This window comes from Rhododendron vialii, chromosome 11a (genome assembly GCF_030253575.1).
Source record: "Rhododendron vialii isolate Sample 1 chromosome 11a, ASM3025357v1".
NCBI lineage: Eukaryota > Viridiplantae > Streptophyta > Magnoliopsida > Ericales > Ericaceae > Rhododendron > Rhododendron vialii.
The window spans coordinates 24,023,486-24,041,255 of NC_080567.1; the positions used below are offsets into that span (position 1 = coordinate 24,023,486).

Genomic DNA, 17,770 nt, shown 5'->3' on the forward strand with positions numbered 1-17,770 from the left:
GTTGAGGTCGATTTTCATTTTATCAGAGAAAAGATAAGTCATAAGCAGCTGCAAGTTAGACATGTGCCCTCCGGCTTCCAGGTTGCTGACATCTTTACCAAACCCCTCACTAGTGATCGTTTTCTTCTTCTTCGGGCCAAGCTAATGGTTGCACAAGTGCCCCCATCAGCTTGCGGGCGGCTGTTAACCAACTCAGTCCAACACAGTTTAAGTTCAAAAACTCACACTGAAGCTGAGTCAGCAGATGAGTCAGAAGATATAGCTCACCTCTCCACTCCACTAATTCAGTTAGAGAATTAGTTTGTTACACTAAGTGGTTGTTACTTAGTGGTGCTGTGATTAGTTTGTAACTAATGACAGTTAGAGTTGTATAAATAGCTGTAATCTCTCAGTGTATTTGTACGATGGATTCATTGAGTAAAGTTTTTCATTTCTTGTCTTCATCTTTAAAAGTTGTTAAAAAGCACATGAATCAAACTAGATTGCTTACTGAACTGTCTTGTTCTTTCTTTTTGAAATGGGAAAAACATGCACCATAGTATCACTCTTGCATTTTCTCTTGTGGCAGGGCATTGGTAGGCTCTTCAGGCGCATCTGTAATCCGGCATTTGACGTGGATGATGAGATTGTGTACAAGAGCAAATCGTGATTGCGGAACTCTGAGATTGCTAATACCGAAAGATCATTTTGTTCAGCAAAAGATTGTTTTAAGTGACCAAAAAAAAAAACAAGCTGAAACTATGAATTGTGTGTGTCAGTGTGTGTAATTTGTTGGTGAACTTACAATTGCTGCAATACATCTCATACACAAGAAGATTGGTGAGGTTCACAGTTTATGTACCAATTAGAGACTAAGCAAACATACTACTACTAGGTGCGTGTTTATATTCATGAACTCAGGTACGAGTAGTCGCGTAATATGTGTGCCGCGTCTCTAACTACGGACCTCCCTAAACCCTAAATTTTAGGATATCAGACACGGCAGCGTGCGTGTTACGTGGACACTTCATGAACATATAAACACGTGCATGAGCAGCATACTATATTATGACCTGACATAGTTAATGAAATTCAATGGGAGTATGTCTCAACCATGTGAGTAGATGTATTTGTCCTAAGAAACAAAGAAAATTATCAACTGTAATCAATGGATTATGAAAGGGTACCTGCACCTGAAACCTACACGTTAGGGATTGATTGATTGTTTACCCACGTATGTGATTGGAAATAACTCCCTCCCTCATTTATTTGTTATTTTTGGATCGGCAACACCCTTTTCATCACTTCTTCAACAATGAATAGAGCTTAGGCATGATTTTCTTGAGAAGGTGTCTCGTGCAAGAAGCTCTCGTTGGCACATACAAATAGTGTACTTGAAGGCAATGGCAGTGAAGCATTAGCTTGTGCTAATGGCTTAATCTTTCCTTGCAATTGAAGTTCCTTGGGTGGGTTGATACGTTTTCTTGATTAGCTGGTTCGTCTTTAGTTTTTAAACCAACAGTATAACCTTTTTACACTGGAGCTAAATCCTTTGAAAATTTTGGGTTTTTGCAAATGGAACGCAAAGGAGAGGATTCAAAGGAAATCCCCCTTTTTTTGTTTGATACTGATAAATACTAGGAAATTAAAGAAAATGATCCAGATTTTTATGCTTGGTTTGAAGTTGCAAATGTAAACGTTATCACACAACAATGCCCCTATCGAGACAAGTGAAGTGGTAGCCCAATGGTAAACAAAAAATTTAAAATAAAAATAAAATTTCTTAAACTTTTTTTTTTCAAAATAAAAAAATTATTGTTTTAAAAAAAAAAAAAAAAAAAAGTTCGGATTCGGATTGATAACGGATTTAATCCTATCCGATTTGTATTTGGATTACCGGATTCGGATTATCGGATCTATGTTATCGGATTCGGATCGGATCCGGTCCATTGACATGCATAATCTCATGTCTTTTTCCCATAAATATACTTAATCCATGAGTTGTGTTAATTATGGGCACTCACAAAATATTAATTTTCACCACTATTTTCTAAACTACCCATAAATGTTTGTAATGCTATTTTTTAATGACAATACTACCCTCATTTCCATTTAAAAATTAGGTAGGCGAAAAGTTTTCAGTGCAAATGATAAGATTACGTACCAATCTTGGCTTCTTCTTCTTTTTTCTGCTGTAAAGACCAACGTAACAAGGAGAGGGAATGCTCGCTTTTGGATTTGGTGATATGACGAAGAAGCTCAGTTGGGTCAACCATATCAAAACAATAATCAGAAAAAATAAAATCTAACATTAGAATATCTGTATAATTTGGGAAATTAATAATTGGATAATACTATCACAAACTCTTAAATAAAAATTCAAGAGTTTCAATTTTTAACATCTAAAAGAGAGGACAAAAATTACAGTTGTATAACAACCGTACAAAACTCGGGCAAGATAACAATTAAAAATAAAAATTGACCAAAACTCCAATTTTTAATACTTCACACAAAATATAGAATTCAATTCTCTGTCGCTCAAAGTCTCCAATTTCTAATACCTCACACAAAATATAGGATTCAATCCTATGTCGCTCAAAGTGGCTTTCTTCTTTTTTTGTGAACCAGTAATGATATTTTCCTTCTCTGGACATGTAGTAAAATTGTGTCCGATACCCTTACACAATCTACAAATGTTTGTTTGTTTTCCTCCTTCCCTTCCACCTTTCATTCGTTTTCTTTTCGGACGACCTTTGGTTTTCGAAATCGGAGGACAACCAACTTCTATATCAACATTTTCATCCGGCAATAATTCCTCTCCCGAAACTTGGAAATCCTCTCCCAAAACTTGGAACGATCCTCAACTTGCAATGCTTGACGGCACCAACATGATGGCAAACAATGAGAAGGAATTTTATAGCAATCCTTACGAAGAAACACACTTAAAATGTGCCAACAAAGGATTCCCCAAAATTCAAAATGCTTACAACTACATATTGTCATTTCCCCATCCCAAAACACTTTGTGCCATTTATTGTAACGTGTTTCCTCGTAATACTTCAACACAAACATATGGCCATCCTCATGGGTCAATGAATATAAAGTAGCTCTCCCAAACTGCTCTTGGAACTTTTTGAAACAATACTGTGTAAGAACATTATGAGCTTGCTCTTCCAATGATGACATTGTTCTCAACGAGGAACCTCTATACGTTTCCAACATTGTGTCATGCAATTGTACTTGGTCAATGTCTTCAATTGCAAGATCGGCCTAAATTTTTATTACAACTTTTAGGTAAACAATGATATTTATATCGGAATGTAAAAAAATAATATGAACATGTCTACTAACCTGTTTAACAAATTGTCCAAGATTGGTGTGAGAGCTGATAAACCGTTTTTATAAATGCATTTATACTCTCCGATCTTCCCGTTGTTGTCATGCATCCGAAAAAATAGCCGCAAAGATAAGCTGACACCCAAAAATGCTTAATTTTGTATAACCCAATGACATGCTTGTTGGTGTGCAACTCATACTTTGAAACCACTTGAGGCCACTCTCTTTCCAAGTCTTCAGGTGCATCCAAATTATATAACTTATAAAAATCAGCACACCTATCTTGGTATCTATTTCGGAGAATGGAGGTGAACCAACCACTGAATTTAGAAGTTATGTGCCATATGCAAAAACTATGTTTGGTGGATGCCAATTCTTCTGAAATTGCCTCCGTCATCCATGGATCTTGGTCTGTTATGATGGTTTTAGGTGGTTTCTTCATCACAGACAAAAAAGGCTACATGTCAAAGTTAAAAGAGATTAGTATCATAGCCACAAGAAATTGACATATAATAACTATTAAAAAAATTAAATTATAGGTTACCTTCGTTAACCACCGGAAAGTACTTGTTGTCTCATTTCGAAGTAAGGCGCAACCAAATAGAATAGTCTTCCCATGATTATTGACTCCCACAAAAATTCCGAAAGGCATTTGGTATGCATTGAGATCTTATAAGTAGTATTGAAAACAACGACGTCACCATATTTTTTTGTACCAATCAATACAATGCGCAGCAGACCAAAAAATGTGCTCTAACTTTCTTTCTTAATCCGGTGTAAACACATATTAAAACTTGCAATCTTCCCCTTCTTCTTTTGCAATTTTGCAATATTGCAAAAGATCCATTGCATCATTGGCATCTTGCTTCTTCCTAACTTTAGTAAAAAGGTTACGCGCGCAGTACATCTTTTTCTAAAAATGGAAGATAACCATGATTGACATGTGTTTCAAGCTCAATGACCCGCATAATTTGCCTAACTTAACTGAAAGTCCTCCTTCTTTGAGCAAGAGGATATATACGCTTTTCATCCTTTTCCGTTATTGTACGATTTGATGGAAGGAATCGGGTTTCTGAAGGGGATAATAACTCGTGGTTGTGATCAACAACAAATGTAGTGACATGCCATTCTTGTGGGAAAATATCAAAAGACTTGCGTAATTTGATACGCATATGAGCTTGACAACCACATTTCAATGATAGTCTATTACGTTGTTCTTTGGAAGGATCCACAATTTTCAAAGGAGTCTTTCCTTCACGATGGCAAAAAAAAAAATCTCACCTTTTAACTTCTCCATTTTTTGTGATGAAGCGGCCTTTTCGGATGGCAAAACCATTTCTATCGGCATAATTTTTTGTAAAAACGAAAGCCTCCTCTTCACTAAGAAAACATTGTTTGGAAAAAGTGCTCTTTATCCAGTCAAATAATATAAAAATTCTTTCCAAATAATTCAAAAATAAAATGAAAATGAACATAAGAAAAAGTTCATACCGAGAGGAATCTAAAAAGTAAAAAATTATGATCAAAATCCAATTTTTTTTGAATAAAAAAGAAAAAATTGGCTTATTGGCTTATTTTTGTCTTCATTAAAAAAAAATTAGGTTTCGATCATAAAATTTTCAGGACCCTCGTTTTTAACTTTTTTGGGGGGCCGGAAGCGCGGGCTTCCCTAGCCTTGGCCATAAGCCGGCCCTGTGATTAGATAGGGAGGATTTTGTAGAAGTAAAATATGGAGATGTTCATTTGCAAACTTAACTGATTATAAATTTTAAATCCTTCAAATTGGAAGCCAATGTCTCAGATATTTTTGCTAATCACACATTGGAGAGCTGGTTTTCTTTGTCAACTTTTGAATGCTGAAACAGAAATTCTGAGTCATTAAAATTTTATTGGGACATAACAACTTAAAAGTAAAAAACATACACAAATATGTCCCCCTGATTTTCTCCATTGCTTTTTTCCCTCTCTTGGACTAGATTAGGTGGGAGAATCCAACGAAAAAGAGTTACTCCTACTATTTGCTTTATATTACGCGTAACATACACCAAAAAAGTTAGTAATGTTCAATGGTAAGCTTTCTTTTCTAATTCATGTGTCGAATGTCATTTTTAACAAGACAGTATTTGCATCCCACCAAACTTGCACTACATTTCGGATGAACACAACGAGTTAATAGAACCGGGCCATACAAATAGATTATGCAAAGTACAAAAAAAAAAGAAAAAGGAATAGATTATGCACACTCTGCTATTACGTGAACAGAGTAGTGTTGTAATAAACAGAAGTGAAGTTAACACACAAAAGTGCTATGCTCAGAAGACTGAGCATCTTAAACGTAAAGCCAGACAAACAAGACTGAGTTTTTCTATGATCATTTCATGACAGATGGAAAACTATACTGCGTCAGATACGACCACGTGATTCCCTTCATTCTAATCCTCCATCCGGATGATGCATCGAATGCTTTCCCCTTTGAGCATGTAATCAAAGGCCTTGTTGATCTCCGAGAATGGGACTTGATGAGTGATGAACTTCTCCAGTTCAAGCTCCTGCAAATGTAACAGAAATTTTAGGAACAATTTGGGGGCGATATTATGGATATTGGATATAGATTTCCTTCAAGTGAAGTAGGAATTCGAGAATTCACCTTGTTCATGTATTTTTCTATGACAGCAGGAATGTCTGATCGGGGTTTGTAGTTACCAAAGAAGGTTCCCTTTAGTGTCCTTTCGTTTAGAAAATTCATAGGGTGAGTCTTGAATACAGCATCTTTGTGGGGGACTCCCACCAGAACAGCAACTCCCCAGCCCTGTTAGTGCAGATTGTATTCATTAGCATATGTCTATCAACGCGAATTTCCGATGCACCAAAAAACACATATGCCTATCAATGTACGGATGCGTATAAGAAATTGTACAAGCCCTATGGGAGGAGATGAAGAAGAGATAAATTGCAAAAGTTTGAAACAGTTAATAAAAAACTGAAGCGTCAAAAAGAGGGGAACGCAAAAGCAGTACGTGTTCTTCCATTATATGTTTTGTAGAGATAATGGAAAGGACAGGAGTATGATATGCGAAACTTACATCATGGACGCATTCGAATGCTGAGATCATGGCATCAACGTGTCCAATGCATTCGACGCTTCTGTCGACTCCTCCATCAGTCATCTCAGCAATCACCTGAAGAGCAGGTCAAGAACGAGAAGAAACTTGATTATGATATGGAAGCAACGTCCACAAAAATATAAGGAGAAGGTTATATCTGAAAATAAGTACAGAAAAGTACCTCCTGAACAGGCTTGTTATAGTCTTTAGGGTTCACAAACTCGGTCACACCAAACTGCTTTGCTGTTATACAGAGAGTGCAGCCACATTAGAAGCTAACGGTCCATTTTTTTCAACTGGCATTTGAATCACAATGATTGTGCATAATTGCCTATCCTATTATATGCTTGCGCTTATTCTTTCTCTATTCTAATTATGTAATAATATTGAAGAAATAAGGGTTGTGCCGCAAAAGGGGGGAATGTAGTAGAAAACAAAGGGCAAAAGCTGAGTGTAGCGCGTTTTGCAGAAATAGGACTTTTCTTTTAACAAAACGATAAACAGGGTTCGGTCAGTAGCATTGCTCTTTCTTTCCCCGGACTCCTTGGGAGGAATCATATACACACTAGGGATTTCAAAAATGGAAAGGAACAAAGATACATCATGCGAGGCACGTATACTTTTTTATGGAATAGAACTGAAGCACATTATAAATGCAATAACTCAAATATAAGTCTAGTGACCTTAATACGATCAGGTACCTTGCTCAAATCTGTTTGGATTCAAATCCACACCAATAATCCTCGAAGCACCTGAAACTCCAGCTCCTTCTGCAGCCTAATCACACAAAATTACAATTCAAATATCATACACATATACTAGATTTTGTCAACACAACACCAACAAAGTATTTGAATTGAAACTAGTGAAACTCACTGCTAGGCCTACTGCTTCCAATCCGAAAACAGCCACAGTTGAGCCCTTTATTGGTTTGGCAACGTTCACAGTGGCACCAAAGCCTATCAAAACAAATGCCCCGAGACTTATTTTTCAGCAAATCAACATAGTATCAGACAAACCTTTTGGATTGTTTCTAAAATTAACATCCACAGAATGTGTGGTGTAAATTTAATTTGGACTCGTGTAAATGTGTGGTGTTGGAGGCACGTGGAGCATCATGTCTGGCAATGGCGGACTAGGGGGTGCAAGCCGGGGCTACTTCCTCGCACACCTCCCAATTATCCCACTAACTACACTATAATTTCAGGTTAATAGTATGCTTGGTTCGTTGGATGCACATCTTTGTCCTTCTGCTTGTAGTTTCACAAGGGACTCAAACTCACTGCTTCTTAGAAGTGGATGGATGCTTCTGATTTGGAAAAGTTCTATACGATTAGTCTCTCTCGAGTGAAAAAAAAAGTTGATAAAATTTTTATACATGTGTGAAAAAAAACTCCTAAAATTTCAAGTAATTAACCATTTTTCGGTCATGATTATAGAATTAAATACGATTGTGTGTATATGTACACAAATCTTGTCTTATAAGTAGCAATATTTATATTATAAACCATTTTTTATTAGGAAAATGATATTGGTACTCCACTCTTTTATGATGGCACTCCAAAATTTGTCTTTTAGTGTAAGCACACTAAAAGACAAGTTTTGGAGTGTCATAAAAAAAAAGTAGAGTACCAGAATCAATTGCCTTTTTAAAAATGTTAAAATAAAAGTAATTTGAGCTCTGATGAAAACAAATTCTGTGTCCACCACAGCGTCTGGCGGTGGCCTAGGTGCAACCACTGAACAATTTTTCCCAATTACTACAAAAATGGGGTGAAAGAGGATCCCTAACCCGGAGCAACCGAATGGGACGCATGACCCGGCAAAAAGGTCAATTAACCGGACCGGTCCTCACAACCGACCTTCGACTTCGAGGTACAATAAATTCAAATTTGGCGGGATTGCACACAAATCTGAAACCCTAAATCGGAAGGCCTAATAATTCACAAAACTGATTTGAGAGAGAGATGAGCGAGATGGTGGAAAGTGGAGCGTTCAGGGGGACAGCAGGAGTGATCGAATTAGTGAAGAATTAGTGAAGAAATTCGAGATGGCCGCTGCCGCCGCCGCCACCACCAGCAGCAGAAGCAGAAGCAGAAGCAAGAGAATATCCACCGTTTCACAGAGAGAAGAATGCGATCGAGATCCTTCCATATACGTTCGCGCATCAATGGGATATCGCACCTTGGGCTGGTTCTTAATCAAGATCGGAGGAGGACCACCGGCGCACGACATAACCCTAAGTCCCGTTTTCACAGAACAAGCCCCCGTTTTCCGCCCTTTTTCTCGCTGTGCAGCAATGGGCTCCACCATATATTCCATCGGCGGCGGCGATCCAAACGACCCCGACGAACGGTCGCCTGAGCGTGTGAGCGACGTGTATTGGTTCGACACCCTTCGTCCCAAACAGGGCTGGAACAAGCTAGACCGTTCCATGACTTATCCCAGGGCCTATACGCACGGCGTCGCTGTCGACGGAAACCTATACGTCATGGGTCTTTCAAGTCGTCCATAGATCATCTTAGTGATCCTCCTGTAACTAGATCATTGAAGCCCGAGGTTTACATGGAATCCGTCGGTGTAGAAGGTTTTTGGCGTGTGTTGCGAGATCCTCCAACCGATTTATTTGGAGATATTGTAGATGTGCCTCATTTAATAAACGGGCACGCAGTTGTCGACCTCAGCGACCACGACAACGGTGACAAGAAGAAGCGGATTGTTATCATGCGTTCCTCTGGTTCAACCAAACTGTATTCGTACGATGTCGATACTGATTCGTGGAGCGTATACCATAATGACTTCCCACCGCGGACTTTTGCATCCGCGTTTGCGGACGGGATCCTTTACTATCTAGACTACGCCCATCCCGGGGTTATGTTTGGCCTGGATCTCTCCAAGCCTAACAACCAACCCCAGAGAGTGGTGGTTACAGGAAAGAATCATAAGGGGAACGGTTGTCACCCCTGGATGCCGCCGGCGCTTTCAACTCCGTTTCTAGTCTCACTGGGAAACGGAAAGTTGGCTGCCCTCTGGGAGGCAGAAGGTGATGTTCCTCGCCACATGCGTGTTTATTGCTCCGTAATCGAGGTGTTGGCCTTTGCGGCCTATCCTCTCTCTTGCTCTAGCTACTGTCTCCGGGGCTCCATGATCCATGACTGTCTTGCAGTGTAAGTAAAACTAACTACTCCACCGACTTAAGAAGAGGAGTTTCTCGTTTGTTCACTTTTCCTTGAAGTATTACTATCTCCTCTGTTTGTTTGTTTTGGAATTCAGGTTCTCCTGCATTGTGTGTTGTTTTGTATCTCATATATTCTTGTCTATTTCAATGGCTAGTTTTCCACCTGAAAACAAGGCAGAGGACACTCGAGAATGTCAGCAAGGACGGCACCGCAAGAACATAGCCGAGCAAAAAATAAAGTACATGAAGAACTTGCTTCGAAATTAGCGCCTCCAGGCAAAGGAACAACTTCTGAACCAGCAGAGGCAATGAGCGTTGGGTTTGTAGTCTTCCCCGTTCTAATGGAATGTGAACCTTTTCGATCCCTCTCTCCTCTTACATCGGATTGCTATCCTTGCCTCCTTTTTTGTCTTTGATTTTAGGAACATTCCTCAAGACGTAGCGAAATTTAGGAAATTTTTTAGATCCCTTCTTCTGTCACGCCTCACCTTGTAAACCCCGGCTCAAGTTTCGTGTTGGTCCATGTTTTCAATGAGATCTTCCACTTTGGGGGGATTTCTCCTTGTCAGGCCACCGGTAATTTTCTTTTAGCATCAACTTCTAGTTTTAAGTTTGTATGCTCTTTCCCTGCACTGGTTGTACTTCTTCTGGTGGTTGCACTTATGAACTTGTGCACTCCAATATGTAGTGTAATCTCAATAGTTCATATATGTTGAATTTGTCCACTGGTTTGTATGCTCTTTCTGTTTGAGCTTTTTGGATTGTTGGTTTCCTGTTTGAGCTTTCTCTTATTGGTCTTCTGTGCGAGCTTTTCCATGTTGGCTTTCTTTTTGAGCTCGTTCTGGTTGATGGCTATCAGAAGTAAGATTAGCTATTCAACACATACAAATATCTATATGCTCATGATTCAAACCCTAGATATGAATTAGGATACGGAAGATTCAAGGTGAATCTCATAATTCGCCCAATGAAATGTTGAATCAAGTAATCATACTCTTGACTGTGTTTCTTGACTGTGTTTCGAGCTACGCTATCAAGTATCAAGCTGACTGTGTTAGATATTTCGTACCCAGCTCTCCGATTGTGGAATTCTTTGTTCTTTTTTCGCTATTTTTCGACCAAAGAATGATGCCTCTTCCTGAGAGGTCACAAGTTTGAATCAAACGAAGGCCTAACATTTCAAATCTTGGGGTCACCGGAGGTTGCCCGTTCCTTAACTTCAAGGTCTCGAAATTAGTCAAGGTGTGTACAAGCTGGTTTGGACATCTGACTATAAAAAAAAAAAAAAATTTGTTAGTGTTATTTTAATTTAGCCTTAACAGTGATGGGTACATGTATCTACATAAAATATCAAGATATATCTAGTGGGTTTGGGAAACCAAAGATGGATTCAAAAACTATTGACAAAACTTTATTTGGGAAGATTGGTTGGAAAGATGGGTGATGACGTGATGTTCGATAGTAGCTTCTTTCGCAACGTTGAGAACTTTATTAACAGAAAATAAAAGGCAAACGAGGCTAAAAAAGTATAACTAATGCAAGTGATGACTTATTGGCTAAAGAAAGGAGTATAAGGAATTATAGGTGGTGCACACCATGACCGTTTTTAAATTAGTAAACGGTTACGGTGTGCACGGCCTGATTACTCTAGCTTTCATGAATGTGAGACGCATGAGATGAAAGAATTTGATCTTTTTATTTTGGAATCCGTGATGAAGCCAAAATAGATGAGTTTGGCGGGTACGAAGGGGAGCTTACCCAGGGACCAATTACTAAGAGCAGCCCCGACGGAGTTTTCGATTCTTAGGTGGCAACAACGACAACCAAATTTGAAGTGGAACAATGCTCCAAGCCAACTGCAAAATGAGGGATCGGGCGACTGTGCTGTGCAGCTATGTGCTGCACAGCGTGCTGCGCAGTCATCGGCATGGCCTTGCCGGAATCGGTCTGACGATCGGAGACGTTCACCGCGTAGAGCTCGTCGAGTTCTACATGTGCACCAAAAATCAGCTCGATCAAATATCGTTAAGTGCCTTATCGGAACACATATAACTTGAAAAAAATGGATTCAGTAATTTTGATCCAGTGTTTCGTATCCATTAGGATTCATTTTTTTTTCAAGTTATATGTATTCCGATGAGGCACTCAATAATATTTGATCGGGTTGATTTCTAGAACACTTGTAGTACTCAACGAGCTCTACGCAGTGGACGTCTCCGATTGTCGGACCGATGCCGGCAAGGCCTCGCCGACGGCTGTGCAGCACAAAGCTACACTGCACAGTTCCCACCTCCCAAAGGGAGAAACCAACTCTCACGTGAATTTGGCATGGTTTCAGCAGGGCCATTTTTTAAGGCATTGCCAAATCTCTTTTGATTTGAAAAATCCGCCATTTGTGAACGCATCCTTTCAACCAAAAAAACAAAAACAAAAAAAAACAAAAGAAAAGAAAAGACCTCTCCAAATGTAAAGCTATGATTGGAGAGGGAGGATTTTGTGGAAGTAAAATATGGAGATGTTCATTTGCAAACTAAACTGCTTATAAATTTTAAATCCTTCAAATTCGAAGCCAATGTTTGAGATATTTTTGCTAATCGCACATAGGATTGGAGAGCTGGTTTTCTTTGTCAACTTTTGAATGCTGAAACAGAAATTCTGAGTCATTAAAATTTTTTTGGGACATAACAACTTAAAAGTAAAAAAGATGCACAAATATGTCCCCCTGATTTTCTCCATTGCTTTTTTCCCTCTCTTGGACTAGATTAGGTGGGAGAATCCAAGTAAAAAGTGTCACTATTTGCTTTATATTACGCGTAAACGTACACCAAAAAAGTAAAAAGTAAGTAACGTTCTATGGTAAGCTTTCTTCTCTAATTCATGTGTCGAATATCATTTTTAACAAGACAGTATTTGCATCCCACCAAACTTGCACTACATTTCGGATGAACACAATGAGTTAATAGAACTGGGGCATACAAATAGATTATGCAAAGTACCAAAAAAAAAAAAAAAAAGGGAATAGATTATGCACACTCTTCTATTACTTGAACAGAGTAGTGTTGTAATAAACAGAAGTGAAGTTAACACAAAAAAGTGCTATGCTCAGAAGACTGAGCATCTTAAACTTATAGCCAGACAAACAACAAGACTGAGTTTTTCTATGATCATTTCATGACAGATGGAAAACTATACTGCACCGGATACGACCACGTGATTCCCTTCATTCTAATCCTCCATCCGGATGATGCATCGAATGCTTTCCCCTTTGAGCATGTAATCAAAGGCTTTGTTGATCTCCGAGAATGGGACTTGATGAGTGATGAACTTCTCCAGTTCAAGCTCCTGCAAATGTAACAGAAATTTTAGGAACGATTTGGGGGCGAAATTATGAATATAGATTTCCTTCAAGTGAAGTAGGAATTCGAGAATTCACCTTGTTCATGTATTTTTCTATGACAGCAGGAATGTCTGATCGGGGTTTGTAGTTACCAAAGAAGGTTCCCTTTAGTGTCCTTTCGTTTAGAAAATTCATAGGGTGAGTCTTGAATACAGCATCTTTGTGGGGGACTCCCACCAGAACAGCAACTCCCCAGCCCTGTTAGTGCAGATTGTATTCATTAGCATATGTCTATCAACGCGAATTTCCGATGCACCAAAATAAACATATGCCTATCAATGTACGGATGCGTATAAGAAATTGTACAAGCTCTATGGGAGGAGATGAAGAAGAGATAAATTGCAGAAGTTTGAAACAGTTAATAAAAAACTGAAGCGTCAAAAAGAGGGGAACGCAAAAGCAGTACGTGTTCTTCCATTATATGTTTTGTAGAGATAATGGAAAGGACGGGAGTATGATATGCGAAACTTACATCATGGACGCATTCGAATGCTGAGATCATGGCATCAACGTGTCCAGTGCATTCGACGCTTCTGTCGACTCCTCCATCAGTCATCTCAGCAATCACCTGAAGAGCAGGTCAAGAACGAGAAGAAACTTGATTAAGATATGGAAGCAATGTCCACAAAAATATAAGGAGAAGGTTATATCTGAAAATAAGTACAGAAAAGTACCTCCTGAACAGGCTTGTTATAGTCTTTAGGGTTCACAAACTCGGTCACACCAAACTGCTTTGCTGTTATACAGAGAGTGCAGCCACATTAGAAGCTAACGGTCCATTTTTTTCAACTGGCATTTGAATCACAATGATTGTGCATAATTGCCTATCCTATTATATGCTTGCGCTTATTCTTTCTCTATTCTAATTATGTAATAATATTGAAGAAATAAGGGTTGTGCCGCAAAAGGGGGGAATGTAGTAGAAAACAAAGGGCAAAAGCTGAGTGTAGCGCGTTTTGCAGAAATAGGACTTTTCTTTTAAAAAAACGAAAAACAGGGTTCGGTCAGTAGCATAGCTCTTTCTTTCCCCGGACTCCTTGGGAGGAATCATATACACACTAGGGATTTCAAAAATGGAAAGGAACAAAGATGCAAGGCACGTATACTTTTTGTATGGAATAGAACTGAAGCACATTATAAATGCAAGAACTCAAATATAAGTCTAGTGACCCTTAATAGGATCAGGTACCTTGCTCAAATCTGTTTGGATTCAAATCCACACCAATAATCCTCGAAGCACCTGAAACTCTAGCTCCTTCTGCAGCCTAATCACACGAAATTACAATTCAAATATCATACACATATACTACATTTTGTCAACACAACACCAACAAAGTATTTGAATTGAAACTAGTGAAACTCACTGCTAGGCCTACTGCTCCCAATCCGAAAACAGCCACAGTTGAGCCCTTTCTTGGTTTGGCAACGTTCACAGTGGCACCAAAGCCTATCGAAACAAATGCCCCAAAACTTATTTTTCAGCAAATCAACATAGTGTCATATTTTTCAGCAAATCAACATAGCATCAGGCAAACTTTTTGGTTTGTTTCTAAAATTAACATCCATAGACTTGCTTAACGACAAAACAACATAGAAGCAGCAAAATGGTATTGTTGACCGATTGGTTTATGAAACTCTCTTTGATACAACTTTTCAAGTTGTCATAAACTGTTTTTCACACAAGAAAATGAAGACAGTATTGCATTGATGCGCGTTTTCTCAAACTTTTCATTGTTTTCATTTTTAGAAACACAGAAACTGAAGATATCAAACGCAAGACTACAAAAAATCTACTAAAATGAGGTTGCCATTGTTTAGTACCTGTTGAGATACCACAGCTAAGAACACAAACTTTGTCAAGAGGAGCAAGCGGGTTTATCTTGGCAAGACAACCAACATGTACCACCGTGTACTCGCTGAAGGTGGATGTTCCGACAAAATGGTAAATGGGCTTTCCGTCTTTAGAGAATCTTGATTTCCCATCATGGATCATCACTCCCCTATCCGTGTTAATCCTGAGGAGATCACACATGTTGCTCTCTTCAGACTTACAGTGAGCACATTCTTTGCATTCCCCAGTGAACACTGGAAGCACATGGTCTCCCGGCACAAGCTCTGTCACTCCCTCTCCAACACTCTCCACAATCCTAAACACAAAAGAAAAGGGTTCCAATCATTCATCAGATCTCTATATCAAATCAAGCGAGACCAATATCCTAGCTCATCAAAAAGATGAACTATATCTTTCATCAAATTCTCCTTTGTTAATTAATTGTTATATTTGATGAAATTTCGAAAAGCGTTAATATCGGGGATGGGTTTCTTTTATCAAATATCCTCGGCAAGTTAACATTTGATGATAAAATTAAGGTAAGGATTACTGGGCTCCTTATCAGATCAAGGTTTTAACTTTTAACCAAAACTTTACTAAAAGAAAAGCGAAAAGATTGGAGATGGCCGAGGAAATCTAGTTACTAAAATAATATTGGAAAGAAAAACTCACCCTCCGGCCTCATGCCCAAGGATTCGAGGAAACAAAGGGTTCTGACCCTGCAAGATTGAAACAAAACCATTTTTGAGGTACACCATATAGTAGTGTATATAGAATCACTGAAGGGATCATCACGGTATAAATCACTTTATTTATATTTTAGAAAATGGACACTAATTGTCAAGGAGTTACCTTGGCTTCCCAAAAGTAAACATCGGTGTGGCAGAGAGAGGTGAAGAGGATCTTCACACGAACCTCCATCTTCTGCGGCGGCGCCACCTCCACTTCTTCCATCACCAGTGGCTTCCCTGCTTCCCATGCCACAGCAGCTGCAAACCCCAAAATGACAGAAGGCATTATTGGACAAATCAATTTTTCGTATGCCATGTGAAAAAAGAAAATAGTGAATCCGTACTGAAGAAAACCCCATCAAAGTAACACATTAGGCTGTGTTTGGATCGTGCAGGGACTCATCAGTTTTGCTTTTTTAGTTCATTTTCCACTTTTCTTTCCATTAACCGTACACGGTGCACAAATCCTTATCCATACTTTTACTTCTTGATCACTATCGTTGATCTGTCCCAAGTCTAATCCTTTCACCCGATTAGTAATTTCCCTTTGCGATCTAACCCATGCAGGATTTGGAACAACTTAAACTAACAAAATCAGAAAGAGAAAAAGAAGCAACTAAAATGCGAAGATCGATGAGATGATCTATCATTTACCAGAAAATATACAAGACCCATCTGTGATTTAGGATAACTCAACCTTCAAAACCTAGAGGAAATAAAAAGAAGCAAACAAAGAGTGATTGATCAGTGGGGTGATACCTTTGCAACGTATGACTTGACCAACAGTGTTCGACATCTCTTCCTTTTTTTCTTTTTCTCTACTGGAAAAACTGAAAACAGAGGCAGGCTTTCAACTCTTTCAAGTTGTTTTTTGTGTGAGTGAGAATGCCAAGAGACTACCACTCTGAGGTATTTATAGTCTTTGAGAAGTTGTTTGTATGGACTTCACTTGGAGTATTATTTAAGTGGAAAACCGGGGTTTTACAAACAGTTGTCTTTGGACTATATCACCAATGAAATAATCATAGGCTAAATTATTAGTAAAATACAAAGGAAATGCTAGTTACAAAGAAAATTTATTCCGAAAGTATTTCGAAAACAGCAATAAATGGTTGAGAATCACTTTGATAATTGTGTCACACACATCAAAGTGAGTCTCAACCACTAATTAATCTTTTCGGGATAGTTTCGGGGTAATTTTTTTTTTGTAATTAGCATTTCTGAAAATACAATAGGCGATGCCAAAACCGTTGCCCGGTTTTGGTTCGTGGTATTACTGTTGAAGGTTTTGCTTTTCTTCTCTCATGATCAGTATAATATTTGATGGATGTAACATATTGTATCTATATGAATGAAAAGTCAAGATACAGGTACTGGGCAGTGAAAAGTTATTGGATGCTTTAGGACACTGCCTCGAGTAAAGGATTGTACCCACTCCGTCCACAACAACAAGAGTGATTACTCGGTGGTCCGAGGTGCCGTGACGTGGTGCGCTAACACTTTTTTCTCTACCGCCCAATTTTATGGGATTCATACACTTAGTATTGATCCCACAAAATGTGTTGCGGAGAAGGATGTGAAACATCACATTCGGTGCCCCAAGACCACCTAATCAATAATTTACCGAAGAGCACATGTCAGACCTATGATGAATGGGTTCCACTAAGAGCATCATCTCATTGTAATAAGCAAATGAGAGTAAATAAGCAGATTTAACAATAATGCTCAAAAAATACCCAACATTGTAATAAGTAAAGTTATAAGTCTTTTAGCAAATAACCAAATTTTACCCATTCTATAACCAAACTTAACAACTTTTACCAATAACCAAAACGCAATAACCAAATTCAAAACTCAATAACTCAGAAACACCCCACATTGTAATCGTCTCATCGAAACGAATAATTTAGTCGGGTGCGTGATTGGAACACGTTTGCGATTGGACAAATGTGTATTGTTTATTGTGGGGGTTTTTTTAGTTAGGGATGCAAAAATAACTAATGTGGATGTAAATGTTGTTAAATTTGATTATAGATTAAATGGATAATCAAATGCTGATGTGACACATTTTGATTATTAATTTTGATTATTACTATTACAGATGCTCTAATGGAAACAAGACCACCACTTACGGGCACGTCTAAAAAGATGGGTGATGCATATGCCCTTGAAGTATGAAAAACATGGACCCAACGGAATCAAGAAATTCTCTAA

The 17,770-nt window shown here is 38.6% G+C and overlaps 1 protein-coding gene and 1 pseudogene across 3 annotated transcripts; both read right to left on the reverse strand.

Moving 5' to 3' along the window:
* Positions 1 to 109: 109 nt before the first annotated feature.
* LOC131307023 (protein FAR1-RELATED SEQUENCE 11-like) lies at positions 110 to 5,643 on the reverse strand (annotated as a pseudogene).
* Positions 5,518 to 16,521, reverse strand: LOC131306604 (alcohol dehydrogenase 3). Of its 3 annotated transcripts, none has more exons than XM_058332948.1 (10): positions 16,316 to 16,492; positions 15,678 to 15,814; positions 15,498 to 15,544; positions 14,816 to 15,141; positions 7,296 to 7,378; positions 7,121 to 7,196; positions 6,601 to 6,662; positions 6,399 to 6,494; positions 5,963 to 6,124; positions 5,518 to 5,864 (listed from the first exon to the last, which is right to left on the reverse strand). In XM_058332948.1, exons 1-10 carry the CDS (start codon positions 16,350 to 16,352, stop codon positions 5,748 to 5,750), a joined length of 1,143 nt encoding a protein of 380 aa, XP_058188931.1. In that variant the 5' UTR covers positions 16,353 to 16,492; the 3' UTR covers positions 5,518 to 5,747. The 3 variants fall into 3 exon arrangements, with proteins under 3 accessions (XP_058188931.1, XP_058188932.1, XP_058188930.1); XM_058332949.1 differs by lacking the exons at positions 6,601 to 6,662; positions 7,121 to 7,196; positions 7,296 to 7,378 and adding exons at positions 13,669 to 13,730; positions 14,184 to 14,259; positions 14,359 to 14,441 and having other exon boundaries at positions 16,316 to 16,487; XM_058332947.1 differs by lacking the exons at positions 5,518 to 5,864; positions 5,963 to 6,124; positions 6,399 to 6,494; ... (1 more) ...; positions 7,121 to 7,196; positions 7,296 to 7,378 and adding exons at positions 12,617 to 12,939; positions 13,031 to 13,192; positions 13,467 to 13,562; ... (1 more) ...; positions 14,184 to 14,259; positions 14,359 to 14,441 and having other exon boundaries at positions 16,316 to 16,521.
* Positions 16,522 to 17,770: the final 1,249 nt, after the last annotated feature.